The sequence below is a fragment of the Centropristis striata genome, chromosome 23 (genome assembly GCF_030273125.1).
Source record: "Centropristis striata isolate RG_2023a ecotype Rhode Island chromosome 23, C.striata_1.0, whole genome shotgun sequence".
Lineage (NCBI taxonomy): Eukaryota > Metazoa > Chordata > Actinopteri > Perciformes > Serranidae > Centropristis > Centropristis striata.
The window spans coordinates 11007173-11028550 of record NC_081539.1 but is presented as its reverse complement, the minus strand read 5'-3'; the positions used below and the strand labels follow the sequence as shown (position 1 = coordinate 11028550).

Here is a 21378-nt window from a genome sequence, read left to right as displayed (position 1 = left end):
GCCCGGGTCAATGGTGATGACCTGATTGTCTGACTGTTTCTTTGTCTTGATGCTCATGTGACATGTAGGTGTTTGTTTTCACGCCTCGCTCCCCGCCGCTGAGCCTCCCTCCGCTTTCTGAAGTGCATCATTGTTGACTCGCTCGAGACAGCTCGATGGGTTTTACAGGTCACACGGAAAGGGATGTGATCTAAAACCGATGCCACGCTCTTTATCTGTTCTGCCGGAGCCTGAAGGGGCCGGGGATTATGAGCTGATCCCCCTCGGACTTTGGTCCCCGCAGCCTCAGAGAGGCACCGAGGCGGGGCGGCGGACTGAAAGTCACACTCGAGTGTTTACAGAGGGAGGGATGCTCCAGTTTTGTAATGGGATGTTCACTGACATGTTGTAGTCAAATGGGTGTTTAGTGAACTCTGGACTGTATTATAGAGTGAAAGGGTGGAAGGCGGGGGTGAGTTCTAAAGCGCTGGTTACGGTTGTCATGTCAGGGAAGAGGATGAGTTTGGAAAATTCTTACAACATAGAAATGAAACAGACATGAATTACTAATTTATGTCTTTTTTAAGCAAAAATGGCCAAAAAAAATCACTGGTTCCAGCCTCTGAAATAGGAATGGGCGTTTGGAAGAAACCTTCCAACTCAAACATCTATAACGATCAATCAATTGATTAATTGTTATATTTTTATAGATACTCCTGTCCCTAAATGTTTCTTTTAACAGTTGTCTATATAACAAAAATAGGTAAGTAATGTGTGTTTCTCAATTATTTTGTTATTTTCATGCATCAAAAGCCTAGGGCTCTTAAACACAAACAAGGCATAGTCTATTACATATTGCGAGGATGTGCAAAAAAAACTATAATACTGTGTTTTGTCTCTTTATTCGGTGCCAACATTAGATTAACCAAACTCTTAACAGCCATTAATCATCAATCATCGATTAATTGTTCCCATCCCTAATCTGAATTGTAACATTTTCCATGATATGTAACTTAATCCTGGGCTTCAGATGGTTGGTTGGGGAAAAAACATCCAATTTGAAGATGTCAGATCATTTGTTTATATATAATCTCAGGATGGAGGATATATATTGGGCTAAGGAAATTTATATCATTATGTATTATTCTAATAAAAAATATTAAAGCAGAAGATAGAGGGACAAAACTAAATCAAATTGATTTATTTTCACACAGTATGCAAATTTAAAGCTGGTTCCCTTATCTTGATCTATTATGAACACATAATATGATATATATATATATACAGTGACATGACAGATCGACAGATTAGGTTAGGATTTATCTATCTATCTAGATGTAGTGAGTATTTTTTTTACCATTTTTTAGGTGCATAAACTACAGTTTATGAACTTTTTTTGAAAATACAAACAATGTGAAATGATCAGTTATGTCATCGTTATTGGTTATGAAAAACAGGTAATCATCAGTTATCAGCTGAAAAAAAAAATCCCATTTCATGCATCCCGAATATTTTATGAGCCAAGTGAGAAATTAGTAAACAATATGCAGATGATAATAACCCTAATCATGAATCAAGATGTGCCATTAAAGCCAACAGAGAAAGAGGTGTCTTACTTTTTAGTTTGGAAACAATTAGATAATTAATCAATTAGGCAAATTACAACACAAAACTTTCCCAACCACAGTTGATAATTGATTAATCATGTAGTAATTTAACAAGCAAACACACCAAACATTTGCTTTGGTTTAAAGCTCAAGTGTGAGGCTCTTCTCTGTTTGCTACAACTGTAAATGGAACCTCAGACAAAACAAGCTATTTTAAAGACTTCACCTTGGGTTCTGGGAATTTGTGATCGGCTTTCTTGCAGCCACTTCTATTTGAAACACTTAAACGTATTGTCTGAGAGTGGAGTGAATGACAGATGAGGCTCTGATTCAGCGTGGAGCAAGAATGCTTTTGTGAAAGTCTGTGAGGATCCCCAGCGAAAGGCATTTCTGAGTGTAATTCACTCTTAGATTTTTTGGCAAAAAGTCTGGCCTTATCAGTCCTTGTAAATATATCAGAGAAGAAAAGATGAAAGGCGTTTTATGATGCCCACACCAGTCTGGGCCACGCCTGAGGGTCATGATGTACAACGTCGGGTATTAGATGCGGCAATTCCTTCATCTCAGACTGTTCCAGCTTCGATCCAGTGAGGGCTTCATGACAAAGACGACAGTGCCAAAGAGGAATACCTGTCCCTGCTGCACGTCCGTCACCCGCTTGCCTCAGCTCCTTCTCGTCTCTTTGCTTACGTCTCTCCTGCTGAGGACCAATTTGCATGATTAGTGACTTTGTTCACTTAATTAAGTCAATGGGGAGATTGCCGCCAGAGTTTCTCGTTCAATTAGGAGGTGATCGGCAGCTCGGTCTGCGTCCCGCTTTCTCGTTCTCTTTCCCCACTTTTTAATGTTTATCTCATCGAGTAGATAGTTGCCGTTGCAAGGAGAGAAGAATGAAGTAAGAGGATACGCAGAAAACATTCACTGATTTTGAGTTTTCAAATAAATTTGCTCTTCTTTTGTGTTTTATCCTAAATCGAACGTCATCTCTGGACTCAATGTCAGACAAAACAATTTGAAGACAAATTTGGTTTGTATTCATCACACGTCTCTTTAAGATATTATTTTGTGATGCTGTGAATAATAAAATCTCTTTCCTGAGACGCAGCCTTGTTTTCTTATGAAAAGGAAAAGGTATATTCAGAGCTAAAACCAAAATGCACCATTGTGTTGAAGCTCGTGTCACCTTGAACGCTGTTTTATATGGCGCCAGGAAGGAATGGCTTGGAATCCTAATTGTGGACTCGCTCTTGCAATATATTGCAAAATCTAACTCATGATGGGCAAAAATAGTGTAATAATGTGATTTTTCATGTCACGTTTGAGTAGGGTTGAAAGGAAATGGGTAATCACATCACAGTTTCCGAAACCAACAATACTTGACCTTTCTCTTGATTAATCAAATAATTGTTTTAGTTGAAAAATGCTCATTATAATTTCCAAGAACCCAACGTGACATCTTCACACTGCTTGTTTTTCTGAGTAACAGCCCAAAACTAAATTATATTTAGTCTGCTATCACGTTTGAGGAAAAAAAGAGCATCAAATCTTTATTTTTGTGAAGCTGGAACCAGCACAAAAAATGGTATTTTGTGGAAAAGGCAGCAATAACTCAGATATTTAAATATTCACAGATACATTTTCAGTTGAGGTTGACAAATTGAAAGATTGGCCAATTCATTTTAGCTCTAATGTACTCACAGAGCACAAATATATATAGTGATTTACATTTTAATTGTTTAGGCCCCAAAAATAAATCTATGTTTTACTGAAAAATCATCACTTTTTAAAAAGTCACATAAAATCCAAAACTGCCCACACCAGTCTGGGCCATTTATGCCGTACAAAAGAACACAAATATCTCTTAAGCTTGTGTTAACCACAGACCTTATTTCAAGCATCTAACCACCAACACATTCAAAATCCTCATTGAGTTTGAGAGGAAAGACCCCAGAGTGCTAACATGCTAACTCACTTCCTGTTTTAAGAACTCATTCCTGTGGCGCTCTGTAAAATCATGGTGATTTAACTTCTAAATATTTCAAGCGTGTTAAAAATGATCAGGGTGGGTCGGATGAATCGCAAACAGTACCTGGTAATAGAACAAACAATGGCAGCAAGGCCATAGACCAGATAACCTGTTGTGAATCAGTGATAATTTGACTCAAATCCCTGTACTCTGAGCCCAACTCTGAGTTTGTTGGGAAAGAAATTCTGTGTGTAAACTAAAAATTTTGAATTCAAACAGAAAAATGTAGAGAGCCACCTTACCTCGCTGCACCTTGAACTTTGTTTCAAGGCTCCCCCGAATCCCCGTTTGATGTTTGATCTTCAGAGTTGAAAGAAGAGCACCTTTGATATGCAGATAGACCCTCGGTCTCCTCGCCACTCTTTTTTCCATGTAATTAGACAACAGCCGTCCACAGCGTTGGCGTGCTGCGACTCTCCTGTTGTTGAGACATGCCAGTAAACAAGCTTTTTTTCCTCTCCGTCGTGGTTGAGAGGGAAAAAGGGTATTTGAGTTTGAAGGGTCCAAAGTTCCTTGTGTCCTTGGATGAGAGCTCTGCAGGCGCAGAATAGTAAGAAGAAGGCTAATGTCCCAGTGCAGTGAATTAAATGCGAGGTCTGATTCAGCATGGAGCAGAAAGATCCACTGTAAATGTATTTCATTATAATTCACTGTGAGATTTTGTGGACAATTTGTCCATTTTAGTTGTCAGTTTATACCTGTTATATTTTATATATTTTATAGTTTATACCAGAAATATATCAGAGAAAGATGAAAGTTGGATCTGGAGTTTTTAGGAATCAGCAGAGGTCCCACGATACGATTTTATCCTGATACTTGAGTCACGATACAATATCATCGCGATTTTAAGCATTTTACGATATGGCGATACAACATATTATGATTTAACTGTTTATTTGCATTTTGTGTCCACAAAATTAAATTCAAAGATAAGAGAAAATTCTCAGTCTATTCATCTCACTTCAGTCTTTTTATTTCTCCACAATGAGAGTCAAACCCACAGACTGACCAACAAAGTATTCAGTCAAACTGAACTGAACTGATATCAAACATGTATGGACGACAACAACTGCAGCATTTTATCAAACTTTCCTCAACTTTAAGCTTCACTGCTCTGAATTTTTTTGAATGAAACATAAAAAAAGCCTAGCTTTGAAACGTTATTTCAACAACTTCCCTGCATGATATCCTGCCTATAGATTCCTTAGATCTTCTAGTTTCTTATGATACCAGTATCTACAGTATGTTCCTAAAAGAGAGCCCGCTACAGCCTCCAGAAAAAAAGAAACTGTGAAAATACTGACAACTGTTGGAATGCTAGATATCGATACTTGGCAGCCATGAATTGATATATTGTTGCCACGCAAAATATCGCAACACTATGCTGTATCAAATTTTTCTCCAGCCTCTACCTTTTGCTGCTACCAGCTTCTTAAATAGGATTATTTTTTCTTCACATTTCTCTGTTGTTAATGAATCTTTTGGGGTTTTGTATGGTTAGTAGGACACTTGAAACACTTCAATTACTTCTGGCAAATTGTATTAGAAATTTGATGGATTTTAGCCTCCAAAAAAAGTGGAAAACCTTGGAGTTTGTCTCAATGTAGGGACTTAGACTTTTGAAGTAATTCAAATCAGTTTGGACTTCAATCATGACTGAAAATAAAGATTATTTTTATTAGTAAATCACCCATGTATGACTTTTTTTTCCCAATAATCAATTAATGTTTTGTCTATATAATGCCATACAATAGTGAAAATACACAACACAGTTCCCTAGACATCTTCAAATTGGTTGTTTTGTCTGTAAAACTGAGAAAAGCAGAAAATCAAGCTTTATCAAAGCTTAAACCAGCACATGTTTGGAATTAGCAGTGTGTGATATATTACACGATCATGTTGTGGTTATGTAAGTATGTCAATTAAAAAGATAAATGACAGTCGATCCATTGAGATTGTCAGTATTTTTGTCCATTACTTATCCAACTTGATGATCAACTCGATTTTTTCCACCCACCTCTAAGTTTTATGATGCCCACACCGTCCAGGTCCTGCAGGTCATGTTGTGCAGCACTGGGTATTCAGCGTGTCAAAGACGATCAAGCTGAAGCTTAACTAGAGACGAATTTCCCACATCCCTACCTGTCCCTCCTGCACGTCCATCACCTGCTTGATCCAGCTCCTTCACTCCCTTCGCGTCTCTTTTCTTACGTCTCTCCTGCTGAGGACCAATTTGCATGATTAGTTACTTTGTTCAATTAATTAAGACGTTGGGGAGATTGTCACCGGAGCTTCTCGTTCCATGAAGGGATGATCGGCAGCTCCCTCTGCGTCCTTTCTCTTCTTTTGCCTTTAATGTTTATCTCATCAAGTAGAGAATGAAATGAAAGAACATCATGCAAAAGGGGAAAAAAAAAAGTGACAAATGTGTTGCAGAACCATCAGCGCTGGTCTGCGGGGAATTCTCCCCCCCCTGTTTTTGGCGAAGAAAAGAACACATTGCTCATTCCTTGAAGGTCCTCGCTGATATGTCTGAAAGGGAGTTTATTGCAGTCAATCACCTGGTCGCTGTGCTGCACGTCCAAGATATGACTCAAAGGGCGACACAGAAGCATTTTGGGTAATCTGGAGGAGAAAAGATTTTTTTTATTCTTTGATGGAAACAAGGTGTTCAACGTTAGCAAGACTGGCCTATGAATTTAATATCACAGGTTCGGTCCCTTTGTCACAGCTGCATGACTAAGCTTTAATGTAACAGCGTTTTTCCCTCTTACCTGTGATGCTGTTGAGTTTTTCAAATGTATTTTTTGCCCTTTAAACATCATAAGTGAGGTGCTACAGAGAAGAAGGCAGACATATCCAGGCCAATAATTCCAACAATCTAATCTATCTGTAATTTTACATTCCCTTTCCATCCATATCTGTTTATTTTAATGGAATTATTAATGTTTCTAAACATAGGAAACATTTGGGCCTTCCAGGTAATGTTATGTATACTACCCATCTACACCATAGACTTTTTTTGTGCAATTTTATATAAGTGGAGTACTTATTTCAACTTGGTGGACGGCTCTAAAGACTACTATACCCATGATCCTCAGCCACTGCTACAGAGAATAAGCCAGTCAGTGATGCTAGTGAATTCACAATACTTTGATGCAGCAATTGGAACCAAAATATGGTGCCATTGTTGCCAAATTTGACCCACAATTTGAAATTAATTCAAGCTAAGGATTGTATTAGAGTTTATGGCCACTCTAGCTGCCAAACTGACATAACTACAACCAATAGATGGATTGTCATTCATGATCTCAAGAGGATGAAATTTTCTGTCTTTGGTTATCCTCTGATTTTTCATTTTGCACCACCAAAAGGTCAACGTTTTCATTTAACCAGTGAAATATTCCAGCATTTACTGGCTGGTTTGGCACAAATTTTAGTCCTGGACGTTCACGGTTCCAAGAAGATCTAGCCAAATGACTGTGGGGATCCCTTGTCATTTAGCACAATCATCAGACCAAAATTTTAATTTGCTCAGCACTCTGGTTTATAAGAAAAATACCTGCAAAACAGAATCATGCCTGGGAAAAATACCATCCAACTCTACATGCAACTCTATTCCAGATTGATACAGAAGTATAACATAACCTAAACAACACTCTAATACAACCACTAGTTAATGTCACCGTTGTCTTTAAGGACAGGCTTGCATTCTGTTTATTTCCAGTCTCTGTATGGGCCCAGACATATTTAAGGTGGTAATGGACTCACATCAATTGTTATGTTGTCAATTACAGCCTCTGTGCTGCACCACAGCAGGTGTCCAAACAGGTCATTTGCAGCAGCAGAAACCAGCAAAAATCAGCTGTGCTTTGGTTGCTGGGTTTGCTCTTAACTACAATGGGGTTTGACATGCAAATGACTGCTTTTGGTGTGTTTCCAGGCGTACAGTCGGTGTAATTTGGTGTCGCTTTTGTCTCAGAAGCTTGCACTGAACTTCTGCTCTACATATTTATTATATTAAGCCTGTATGTATGGATGTTTTTGTTAATAAGCAATGCAGTTTCAAGGTTTTATCTTCATTATGCATTGACGGAGGGGCTTGCCATATGTTTAGACAAAAGTGTTCGCCACTACGTTTGAACTGAAAGCCTGTGCAGAATGTGCAATTAAAAAGCTGGGCGGTTGAATTGTCATTATTCCAGCAGCACCAGCTGATGATAACAGGGTCTTGCAAAAAGAAGCAGATTTTCAGGAATCTGTCCTTCTATCCATCTTTCCACCCTCTGCCCACACTAATACAAAGAGGTTCTTTGGCTGACGTGATACAATCCATCCATCTCTCCTTCTCTCTGACCTTGTGCTAACCCCTGCTACCCGGGCTTGTTAACTTCCCTCTGAAGCCTTGAGCTATTAGCTGGTTTTTCGCTCTTCTGTTCCATGAGAGGAAGAGAAAAAGGTAGACCCGCCGAAACAGAACGCGACAGAGACGGGAAGATTACAGCCTGATTTGTTGTGGCTTCGGCAGGAGCAGCAGGTTTTTCCTTTGACTGTTCCAGCAGTTCATTCATATTCCATCCAGGAATATAAGGTGTCTTCCTGTTCGCTGCATTCTCACAAGACTCACCCTCCTTATGTTTCTGGGTCCTGTTGATTTTCACAGGAGTGCTTTCTCATCCCAGTGATTCCCCGGCAATATGTTGGCATATGGCTGAGTTTATAGCCTTGATTTATTCAAAGCCTTCGACTTTCTATTGCGCCGCTGTTATTCATCCCTCGCTAATGAAAGGGGGGGAGGAAAAAAAGACTTGCAAAGCTTTTCGTTCTCGGCACAGGTGTCGAATAGAAAAGGCCCAACAGGTGATTCTTTGCACTGAAACGTCTTATAATGAGCTTCCTCGTCGGGCACAGAGACACGGGGGGTACGGAGCGTGAAAGAGAGTGGCGGATTGGCGAGGAGGGGTTAGATAGATGTCGTGCGAGGGATGGGGAAGGTGAGAGAAGTGAGGGGAATGAAGAGAGAGAAAGAGATGTTGAGGGATCGGTCGAGGCCGAGGGCGGAACAGAAAGCGTGAGCAAGAGAAGTCTGAGGGAGACAGAGATGTAAGGCAACAAATGAGCCCAATAAAACACATGGGCAGGTTGCTTCGGGGAGTCACAGATCCTTGTTTTCTTGACAGAGCAACACAGGTCTGTCCTTAGTGATTACTCACGCTCTGTGCCTCTGTCTTTCCACTGCAATTTACCTCCGCAACCTTTTTTTCCCCCCGTTTTCTCAGCCAATAACGGCGTTCCCTTAAATATTAATTCAGCGTTGTGTTTGTCTCAGGATCTATAGACAGACAAGACACCCTCCCTGCCTCCCTCTCTCTCTCTCCAAGAGATAGAAAAGTCAAGCTAGGAGTCGAGCTCAAAACACATCTATAAATAATTTCACGGCTGCCAAATTCAAATTGCATCATGTGTATGTTCACGCAGCTGCAAGGTCGAGCCCTTTGGTTGTGTATGCTGCCCAGACAGAACAGTGCAGCAGACCTTAAAAAAAGCCTTGGTTCAGCACCACAGACAGCTCCACCGCTGCCCTGTCTGACAGCTGCAGATGGAGCAAGCAGACAAAGTACCAGTGCAAAACCAATGGGAAAGTCCAGACTACAGATGGGAATAATTAAACTATGATGGATTAATTGTCAATTAAGAATTTGGTCGATCACATGGAATTTTTAATCGATCTGTGTATTTTTTTATTTTAATTTTATCTCTGACTGCGTATCAGTACTCACTGAACTGAAACACGCCGAGCGTTCAGTTCTGCGGCCGTACGTCAATAAGCCAATGAGCTGAGAATTAAGTTGGATAAAGCTACAGTTTGCAAACTGAAAGTTTCAATCAATCAATCAATCAAACTTTATTTATCTAGCGCTTTTCATACATATAAATGCAACTCAAAGTGCTTTACAAAAGCCATTTTATAATAACAATTATAAAACACAGAAATACAAGAGTATTAATTTGAGCAAAACTAGCTTACTGTAGCAAACCTTGTTAGCATGAATTACTAGGTTTAATTTTATCCAAAACTTATGTAAACACAAAACACATTTAAATATTCAAGATTACTGTGAAAACTACCTCATGCCTTTTGGGAGCTAAAACTAAAGACATTGAACTCCTTGAACTCCAAAATAAAAGCATCCATTATCAAAACAGGCTTTTGCATTGTGCTATATATATCTTTTATTTTGCCCATGTATGCATGCATAGCAAATTATCCATTAATTGATCGTTAATGTTAATGTTAATGTTATAGATGCTCGAGTTGGCAGGTTTCTTCCAACGCCCATCCCTAGTCCAGAGCAAACTTAGTCCTCAGTGCTGCACAGATACAAAGTGCTCTATTAAAAGCTGCGTCGGAGATAATCCTTAACAGCATGTCTTACAATTAGTTCCTCTCAAACCCTTTTCACACAAACAAACATTCCATCTCTGCTTATACAATCCCATCTAAAGTCTTTTCAAGGAGGACGGAGTTGAAAAAAAGTGCTTCTGTACCAAAGCTGCTGATTGCCATCATGTGCAACAATGCCATTAGTATTCACAAACCAAAAGTCTTAATTTCTCATTATGTCTGTATACTTTGTCTGCAAGAAACTGTGTTGATCATCAAGTTGGATGTGTGCCGAAACAACACTAAAGAGTTTCAAGTGTCCTACTAACCATACAAAACACTAAAAGATCCATTAACAACAGAGAAATGTGAAGAAGAAAATACTCTTATTTAAGAATCTGGTAGCAGCAATGGTGGAGGTGGTTGGATATGTGCTGAAACAAAAAATAACAACAATCTCCATGAAGCAATTGACATTCATCTTTTTAATTGACAGACTTACATAACCACCACAGGACCGTGTAATATATCACACACTGCTAATTACAAACATGTGCTGGTTTTCAGCTTCTAACACATGATGATTTGCTGCTTTTTTTCCAGTTTTACAGACGAAAACAACCAATTTGAAGATGTCTGGGGAACTGTGTTGAGTATTTTCACTATTGTATGGCATTACATAGACAAAAGATTCATTGATTATTGGAAAAAAAAGTCATAAATGGGTGAATTACTAATGAAAATAATTGTTAATTTCAGTCATGATTGAAGTCCAAACTGATTTGAATTACTTTAAAAGCAGCTGTAGTCTAAAATAGTCCCTACATTGAGACAAACTCCAAGGTTTTCCACTTTTTTGGAGGCTAAAATCCATCAAATTTCTAATACAATTTGCCAGAAGTAACTGAAGTGTTTCAAGTGTCCTACTAACCATACAAAACCCAAAAAGATCCATTAACAACAGAGAAATGTGAAGAAAAAAAATCCTATATAAGAAGCTGGTAGCAGCGAAAGGTAGAGGTGATACAACATAGAATCACAATATTTTGCGTGGCAATAATATATCAATTCATGGCCACCAAGTATCGATATTTAGCGTTCCAACGGTCGTCAGTATTTTCACCGTTTTTTTTCCGGAGGCCGTAGCGGGCTCAGTTTTGAATCCTATCCACTTTTTTTATTTAGCACGTTTATAACAAACACAGGGTTTTTAAAGTGCTACACAGAATTTAACACAATTAAAACACAGTTTTAGGAATATACTGGAGATACTGGTATCATATGAAACTAGAAGATCCAAGGAATCTAGAGGCAACTACGTAAGGGAAGTTGTCGAAATAATGCTGCAAAATCAGGCTATTTTTGGATGTTTCATGTAGATTTTCAAAGCGGTCATGTGACCTCTGACGTCATGCTATCTCAAGGAAAATAGGTTCTCCAAAGTCTGCAAAGAAATAACATATCCATTACTGTCTTCATTTGCAAAGACTTAAATAAAAGACTGAAGTGAGATGAATAGACTGAGAATATTCTCTTATTTGATAAAAATCGTGATTCCCACCTCGAGCAAATGGTTTGGCATTTTTCCTTTAAAAAGTAATTTAAATGATTAACAACTATCTACTCACTCACCAACAGTTTTCAACTAATCATTATAGCTCTGAAAGTAACTTTTCCCAGAGTCCAAAAACGTGGCATTGATTGCTCCAGTGCACTCAACTCTTGAACCAGACTCATCCTGACAGTCTCAATCAGAGCGGGCTGAAGCTCCTGACAGATGCAACACTTGCCAAGTTTAGGACAGAATCTCTCAGCAGAGAACTATATATGAACCATTAAATAGCACTGCGTGTGATCTGGGGTCAGGGATTTTTGGATTGCTTGAGGTTTTGGATGCCAATTATGTTTGGCTGGATTGATGTGGGCTAATTAAAGGTTTTTTCTTCCTCTCTAAGTAAACCTTCAGGTTAATGAACAAAATCCTAATTATCTCCTAAATAAGAATGATGGTCAACCCCAACACACACACACACACACATTCACACACTCATACACACACTTCTACATCCCTTTGGTCATGCAGCCCCATGTAAAGAGCCTATGTTTTAGCATGTCTAAAGAGGTAGTATACAAACAGAGCAGGGTTTAATCCTATTTCTCGTGAGAGCAGCCACTGGGAGAAGGAGGCAAGAGTTTGCCTGAAGCTTATTTTCACCCCGGTGCGGTTCCACTCCCGGGGATTGGGGCAGTTCCACTTGTTTGGTATTTGGAGGGGACTGCACGGACAGGCAGGGCGGACGCATAAATTATTTAAGCAAATGTGTACAGCTGGAAGGGACACAACGGTAGTGAGAACTTGGCTGCTTCCAAGTACAACAACTTGTCAGAAAGTGCTTTTATAAGTGATCTATGTACCAATGAGGCACTTAGCCGAGCTGAGCTGGGTTCCGTCTCTCAAGGGCACCTGCTGATCGGTTGTTCTCGCTCTATGAAATGGTCCTTCTGCTGCCTTTGGTCAGAAAGTATTTCAGTTTTCTCACTCCAAGCAACACACATTCTCCAGAATTCCCTGTGCAGTTTATCCATGTCTTTTTAGGGTAATGTGTGTATATATATATATGTATATATATGGATGGATGGATGGGTGGGTGGATGGATGGATGGATGGATGGATGGATGGATGGGTGGGTGGGAGGGTGTGTGGATGGATGGATGGATGGATGGATGGATGGATGGAAAATTGGCATGTTAATCACAATTTGGCGAGCAGCACAAATGAAACTGGGGTTATTGGGGGATCGGCTACAACAACATTGGCGAGACAGCTGTGTACAAGACTAGGATGTTTGTTGCCATTTGTCCAAAGTTGTAGGGTGTGCGAATTGAAACACGTTGAACATGCTAACACACATTCAACAGCATCACATAGATGTGCCGATCACTGAGGTGATAAGATGTTAAGGGAACCAGGAATCTCTACATGAAGCCAAGTTGGACCTAATCATTATATTCCTCCTAATGCACAAGATTTATCTTTTTATTGATGTATTTTAGTATTTTTAGTTTCATAGCATACAATATGCTTTTCTATTTTATAGCCTGCTATGTTGCCTTCTGGGAAAGTTTTTGTTCAGTGTTTGTATAGTGCAATACAGAAATGTTCCTCATTTTATAATGTATAATAAAGTTGACCAAAGTTGTCAGTGGCCCAAGTTAGAGCTTGGTCGAGTTCCGTTTTTCCGATTTTCTGAACCAGTATGTTGCCAACTACCTGCCAGCATTTGTCATTATGACACATTTTGCAAATTAAAAAGTAGCCCCTGCTGACAGTTTCATGGCTCTACATCAAAGTATAAACTGTACTTGGCGAACCACCAGGTATATAAAAGGCCACCTAAGTATATCTGGCAACCCATTCTAGCATTATTTTTTTAATCCACCCAGGAGAACAACAGCATGTGTGAGCAATCAAGTCTTCTTCTTCTTCTTCTTCTTCTTCTTCTTCTTCTCTTATTCCCCTTCTCACTTCTGTTTTGGCCTAACCTAGACCAAGTGTTTCTTCAGGATTGTGTCTTAAAAGAAAAATATGTTTAGAAGAAACACATCCTTATTTATTAGGGTTTTTTTCCCCACTGTACCGAATTTGCACCGAACCATGTCTCCTAAACAGGGCTACGAATCAGACGTGACTTTTGTGTACCACTAATAACTCCTACCTGACCTCAGATAAGGATGTGAAAGCTACTTTTAATGCTACAGTTCAGTTAAAAGTGTTATTCTACTGCACCATTCTCTACTTAACTTCATGGATATAGCCTCATGTCCACAGCCATAAAGATTGTCGCTGTTTTTTCTCGCCTTTTGACTTTAACTTTGGACCGGGTGCTTGCTTCGGCCCACTGGCTCCTCTCCCGGAAGCCACTCAGACTGTTAACAAAACACAAGGACCTTGCAGCACCCTTGGCAATGCACAGATAGCCATTGGAAAAAATCCTGCATCACTGACTGGTACCATCAGGTGTACAGTCTTGTGTCTGAGCCATTTTCTTTTCTTTTTTTTTGCACTAAGAACGAACACCCAGCTATAAATCAAAGCTCCCTGAACATCCAGCTTTTGTTGGAGTTTCTCTTTGTATGCTTATTCCTTTTCATTGTTTTTATGTGTTCAAGGATTCTCTCCTGCCTCGCAACAAGAATTTCATTTTGTAATCTTTCCAGTGCACGGTAGCAAGGTCTCAAGTCTCGCCTCAGAAAATTGGCTCTCGCAGTGCACCTCAACATTAGCGAATGTGTCCTACAGTACTGCAGCTTCTTCGTGTGTCTCTTATTTAAATGTCTCATGAAAAGTTCAGTTTTCCAATATAAAACAGCACAGAGCTTCCGGAGAACTTGAATTGATATTTTACTCTCTTTTATTATAGAATAGTACTTTTATGTTCCCCTGTGTTCAGGCACTGCTTTGAGCTATAATGCAGTACCATCAGTACCATCATGAGCCAGCGCTCTGTTTGAAGAAAGGAAGTTGCCTCGCTTTCAATGACACAGTTCTTGTATTTTAAATCAGGTTACAGCGAAGTGGGGGAAACGTTGGCATTCGTAGGCATTAAATCCTGTAGGATAATGTCCAGTAAAGAATATTCATAAATTCATATATACAAATAGTAACACTTTACTTGAACCTTCCTATTTGGCATCAAGTAGCAGTATATAAATATGAAATAAATAATTTATAGCACAGAATAGTTTTTTAGCAGATATAAGGACATTACTACGTGCGGCTAAGCGGTTAAGGATAATGAATGATTACAGTCAAGACTTTGAGGCCGATTCCCATTTTATAGGGGGAAAATTCACCAGTTTTGTGAATCAAATCAACATTTTTATAGTTGTTTCAAACTGCCATACTCAAATCTGCTGTTGGAAAGGGTTTGGGTTTTTTTGGAAGTTATTCTTGCATTTCTTCTCCTTGCTGACAGTGTAGTTCTTTTGGCCTCAGGAGGCGTCTAGCACACCTTGAGGTGTTTTAAGGTTTACATATTTTACACATGGAGTTCATCCACTAGCAGTCAAAAGTTTGGGGTAACCCAGAAAATGTCTGTGTTGTTTTCCAAACAAACTTAATGAAATGAGTTACAAAATGAATCGCAAATATAGTAAAGACATTGACAAGGGTAGACATGATAATTTTAACCTGTCTCCAACTTTATCTCTAGATACTCAACCAGCCTGAGGAAGGATCATTTTATTGCTTCTCAAATCAGCACAAAACAGTTTCAGCTGTGCTAACACAATGCTCAGGTGTTTTAATGATCAACGAGCCTTTCAACCCTGGATTAACACAATGTGCAACTGGAACAGTGATGGTTGCAAAATTCACCAATTACAAATATGTGGGCTGATTTTGTAAATTTTTGTGCACTTTATTTTTTAAGAAAGCATGCATGCGTACGTGCATGCATGTGTGCTTGGTTTTTCTGGTATGAAAATGATTTTTATAGCTGCTGGGTAAAAAAAAAAACGACCCCTAATCAAGATCTGTACCCTGTTGGTGAACAGCTTTCATGGAAATATGAACAAAGGCAATGTTTTACTTTACCTCATGTTGGGGTCATTCTACAAAAAGTCATCGAATTTCAAGTTGAAAGATCATTAAGGGGGTTTCCAACACAACACAAGGGTTAACGCAGGTGGTACGATAACTACAACTGCAACAATTATCGAACTAATTGATTAGTTGATCAACAGAAAAATATTTGCCAATTACTCTAATATTTGATTCATTGTAATTTTCCATGCAACACTGCAAAAAATGCAGTTGTCAGCATCTCAAATATGAAGAATCCTGATATTCTCTGTTATGAAGCAACGACTGACAAGTGATTTTTGTTCATGTTTTTGCAGATATAAACATGGCAGGTGAGCCCAAGCCATACAGGCCCAAAGCCGGCTCCAAACGGCCGCTCTCAGCTGTTTACAGGTAAGATCTGCCCTCCTTCAGACTCACTCCTTCTCATGCAAAGGTGCAGCCATAAATATTAACCGTCTCCCGCATTCCTGCTGCTCCCGCTGATGTAAATGTGGAGTCATATTTTGAATACGAGGATTCCTATTATTTTTTTTCCTTTTGAACCTTGAATTTCTAATTGAGTTTTTAATGCTCTCCACATTTCTCAGCCTTGACTGGAGTTTGTTAGGCTCGGGCCTGTAAAGCTCAAAGGAGATGCTGTTGTATAAGCTTCATTAAGCGTGACCCTGATTTTCTGGCCCGTACACATCTCCTGGTCACAAACAGATCAAAGCAGTGCTTGTTTACTGGCACAGGGGCAGACGTGTTTGTTTTTTTATTCGTTGGGACACTTAAATGTGTACTCTAATAGTTACTCCATTGGCAAAGTTTATATTCCCACTAATTTAGCCCTTTTTGAATTGTTGCTTTGTTGCATTACATGTCTTATTCTGCTAATTTATTAGTTTGTGCATTGTTTTTTTTTATACAGCCTCATTTGCATTTTATAGCTGCAGCTGAAAACAGACAGGATGTAATATGGTAATTACGGAGCAGGAACAGGAGAGGCAAAAAAAAAACCAACGCTACACCACCCTAAATTGAAATAGTAATACATTAATCCTGATTAAAATTCCTGCGAGAATAGCAGCTTTTCAAAACAGCTCCTTCTTTGCTCCTCTTCTTTTTATTTTATTTCTCTCCCTGAATTATAAATTAGTTTGCCATCCTGAGCGTGTACTTAACATTGATTTTCCTCTCCGGGGTCTAAGAAAAGATTTTTCCTTCATTCTCTGACTGCATTTTCCCCGCTGAAACTTTGTTGTTGTTGATCTGCGGTCTTTGGATGCCAGCGTGGCTCAGGCTCGCTGCTCAACCTGCGGTGAGCTTTAGGCATTAACTGCAACGTGTCCGTTCGAGTCAAAACAGCTCAAGTTTGATCTGCTTACTCCTGACAGATCCAAAAGGCTGGTCTTAATAAAACCCATCTCTTTCTGTATCTGCCATCTTTCTTTCTCCCTGTCTCTTCACACTCTCCTCCCTTTTGTCTCTCTCTCTCTCTCCAGCGGTTATGAGTTTGATTATGAGTACTACAGAGATGATTTCTACAGCAGGTACGTATCATTCACATTATGTTATTAAATTTGAGATTGACCAAGGGAACTATTCACGATTACGTCATGAAGTTTACAGTGCTAACAGTGCCAATTTATAATTACGATCATTTTGCTAAATAAATAAATATTTCTCTGCTAAAGCTCACATGTTTCAGGCCAAAAAGTTATATCACCAGTTTGTGATTCATGTTAAAGAACCTCAACAGTGTAGAACTAGTCTTAGTATTATATGATAAGGACAAATGTGAGATCAGTGTCATTTTGTCATTTCATGGTTGGCACTGTACGATCCATCTTCCAGTTAGGAATTACTATACAAAAAATGTCAAAAGGCTTTTTTTTACGTAGCTTGCAGCCCCACAAACCAAACACATTAGCCGAACTTATTCGCAAATGCATGTTAAGTAAAGGCAGATAAACACTGTATTATCAATTCCGTACACTTTTTTCCTCTATTGTTGTAGGTTTTGGGAAAGGCTAAATGAAAGACACCACCTTTTTTAACAATTTATCGAGATAAAAGCTTGACAGAATTAGCTATGATTGGACAATCGCTGTTCAGGGGGCGGGGCTTAGCTAACGATCAACAGGCTTTCCCGTCAGATCTGCGACTGTCCCTCATTAAAAGTCTCCCTCGTCAGATATAATTCAGAAACCTTCCCACAGAGGCACCTTCAAATAGTAAACTTGTCATGATGGCTGAACAGATCAAGCACACAACTCGAAACGCGCTGATGAAGGAACACTTGTTATCTCTCTCATTTATCCTCCAGTGATCTGACTGCTTATCTGTGGAGACATTTTCTAAATGTCAGACTTGTTGAGAGCCGTGACAGACGTCTACTGTCACCGAGAACACTCAAAGCTGACACCCTCATTTGACATTTAGCACCCTTTCCTTTTGATCCTCTTCACTTTCAAAAGATATGTGAAGGGATTATATGCATGCATGCACCAGCCTGGGTAGTCATGCAGAAAAAGCAATATGGTAGATTTGAAATGTACTTTTGTTGTATTTGTGCCGTTCGAGAGAAAGAACCCAAGAGAAATACATAGAAAATCTATCTGGAAATACAATACTGGGAACAGATAAAAGTCTTTGGAAAGAGGTGAAATAAACGGAAAAACCTTTCAGCTGCAGTAGATGGGCATTTTCTTATGCTTTAGGGCCTCTCATAAAAGACAGCTGCTAATAGAAAAAGTGTAAGAAGTGAAGTGTAATATTATAGTTTTTTCTTTTCTCAAGGCTTTTTGACTACAGAGTGGCCCCCCCACCGAGAGCCGTGATCCCCGTCAAACGCTCCAGGGTGCTGGCTCCCTCCTCCCGCCGCGGGAAGACCTCCTTCCCCATCAAGACATCCTCCTCTTCCTCCTCTTCATCCTCCAGACCTCCCACATCCTCCTCCGGGCTCAAACGTACGTACACTAAGGTGCTTTTTTACTTATCCCGTGTTTACGCTTGGCTTTTGCAGATTCTCACTTTTACTTCATTTTTATTTTCTCAAAAGAACGCTACCTAATTAAGCTAATGGCATTCTGTCCTTTTCAACTGAAAAAAACAAAAAAAACACAGAAGGCTTAATGCGAATCTCACAAAAAACCTGTGGATCTGAAAGGGAGAGAAAGTGGTGGCGTGATTCAGCTGTGCTACTTACGCCGCACCACTATAAAAAAGCTATTTAATTCACTCCAGCAGCTCAGAACGAGCCACACTGCAATGTAGAGCAAAACACTAAATCGCAAACACAAATATAATCCGCGCTTTGCAAGCGGCACCCCATTCAACAAACAGTGCTATTCCTGTCACCCAGGATCCATCTGGATCTCATTCGCTCCTCTGATTAACTGCTGATGCATTATAACGTCCTAAATGTAATTAATGTGAGATTGGGGCCATCTCTGCGGAGATGTGGTCAGCTGTGTTTTCCTAAACGTTAGTCTCTATCCGTAGCCTGTGTAATTGGCTTCAGTGTTTATTCCATTGTTGCCTGTCTAGGCCAGTGTTATCAGCGCGAGCAGCTTGGTGAGGTCTGTGAGGAGGACCCAGTTGCCGTTGGTATTATAGAGAAGGGGAAGAGAGAAAAAAAAAAAAGCTCCCATCCTCTTTTTGGACAGAGTCAATGAATTCCCTCCTCTGTCTAAGCAGTGCCGCTGTATGTTTGGGAGACTAATTTGCCCCTGCCAGTACTGTGAAAAATCACTGTTTGTATTGACTTTGGCCTAGATAGATTGGACAGCAAAATAAGGTTAGTTTGTCCAAACAGCAGGGTGTGTTCGTGAGCGGGGGCAGTTTTAAAAAAACACTTGGGCCGTAACAGTAATAATTCACTCAAGAGGGGGGGAGTTTTTTCCGCTTTAAACCCTCTTTGACGCACGGCGTTGATTGTCACTTTATAAAGACGGATTTGGCTTATTTTGTCTGGTAAAGAAAGACTGTGACTGAAGGATGAATCTTTAAGTTGCGCTTTATTTTGTGAAGTCACAGGGTGACTGAGAGGCACACAATCATATCAAATACTCTTATTACTTAAGACCTTCGTGTCAGTGTAGTGTGTGTAGTATTCAATGTGTATTCTGAATATTACTCATCCTTCTCTCCTCATGTTTTCTGACTTTCTTTCTTTTAATCTGTAAAACTGTAATTATATAAAAAAGGTTATATAATTAACCTTTTAACGAGCACAAAATAAAGTTGTTTTTTGTTCCTTGACCTTCATAAATAATATAAATATAAATAATGAAATCTATCTTTTTGGAGTTCATTATAAAAGGTCACATGGTTTAAATTGATGCTGAACTAAAGCTGCAGTTATTAGTAAATAATCAATTCGTCAAATGTGATTTTTTTTCTTTTTATCTCTCTTCTATGACACTTAACTGAACTGATTAGGTTTTGAATAATTAGTCGGGACTTGCTTTATAGACATTTTTCACAATTTGCTGACATTTTATAGAACAAATTCAACAAAACCTGTGCCATCTTTCATGATTCATTAATATAATAATTTCCACCCGTTTTAGTGTGTTTTTTCTCTATTGATGTTGTATTTCCTTTTATTACTTATTTGTTATTGACCTTGGTTATATGTCCCTATGGAGCCTCAAATCTTTTGAATAAAGTTATGAATCTGTAAAGGTATCTAAAGAGATAGAAAGAGGAAGAAAGAAAAGTATCTACTGTACCTTCTACTCACTTTAAAGGTGTCCTTGCATTTTGTTGGTGTACATCAGTGCATGAATAAGTCATAAAAATGGTTTACAAACTGCGGGTTTCGCTCCATGCTCATCTGTCCAACCTGGTAACTTTTCAACAACTGAATTACATCAGCCTCACCAACCCCCCGAAACTCTTTTGTCTACTTTAATTATCATAGTCCAGTGATTCAAGAGACCCTCACTATCCCCAAGATAAAAAAATTTCTGCAGTTCATCATGAGGTCCTAAAATTAGATCCATTACTCATCCCCCTAAATCTTATCTAATAATGCTTATTAAATAACAATCCCCGCCTTTTCCTTTAACGTGAGCTATTTTAAGCCGTTGTGTTGATGTTGGATTAAGATGTGTATGTTGTCTCTCTACAGCTTATGTGACTGATAGCACAAAAGGAAAAAAAAAAAAGGGGGCCTGGAGGCGCTGATAAATTAAAAACTGTTCCGCACTTTCTTATCATCAAAGTAAGCTGCCCAGAGCGAGCCGAGATAATGCTGGAATAAGGAAGTGAGCGTACAGTGTGTGTGTGTGTGTGTGTGTGTGTGTGTGTGTGTGTGTGTGTGTGTGTGTGTGTGTTCAGGTGATACTGAGACGGAGATAGAGACACTTCAGTGTGTCCCACCATGCAGATAGCATTGTATATCCACTATTTTCCCTCCAGAAAGGTCAATTTTTTGCTTCTTTGTAGCTTTAGGGTTGATGGCTGATTTACAAAACAACATAAGACCCTTCTTTGCACACATATTACCTGTGTCTTGCCTTCAGTGTGGCATTATATACTCCTTTTTCCACTCTTTTTCTCATGCACACATTTATCATCTGGTTTCCAGAAGCAATGCATTGGCAAATACCTTTAAAGTATGCATTGGATCCTACCTGGGCAGTGTTGTTTTTGGGCTTGTTTAAGATTAAAACGTCCTTTTAAGGGAGCGAGTTTACAGCGAGATAATATGTCACAAGTTTTTTGTATTTTTTTATTACGCACTGACATCTCTAACCGTGGATGTTTTATGCATCGGTTCGGCTCATACATATATAATGGCATA

The 21378-nt window shown here is 39.2% G+C and overlaps 1 protein-coding gene across 5 annotated transcripts in view; it reads left to right on the top strand.

The window, feature by feature from the left end:
* Positions 1 to 21378, top strand: part of LOC131961781 (RNA-binding Raly-like protein) — a 125002-nt gene that overhangs the window by 90586 nt on the left and 13038 nt on the right. For all 5 annotated transcript variants that reach the window (XM_059326672.1, XM_059326670.1, XM_059326671.1 and 2 more), the window contains 3 exons: positions 15899 to 15974; positions 17069 to 17116; positions 18366 to 18535. In XM_059326672.1, coding sequence (XP_059182655.1) covers positions 15899 to 15974; positions 17069 to 17116; positions 18366 to 18535 — 294 coding nt within the window. The remainder of the gene's footprint in view (positions 1 to 15898; positions 15975 to 17068; positions 17117 to 18365; positions 18536 to 21378) is intronic.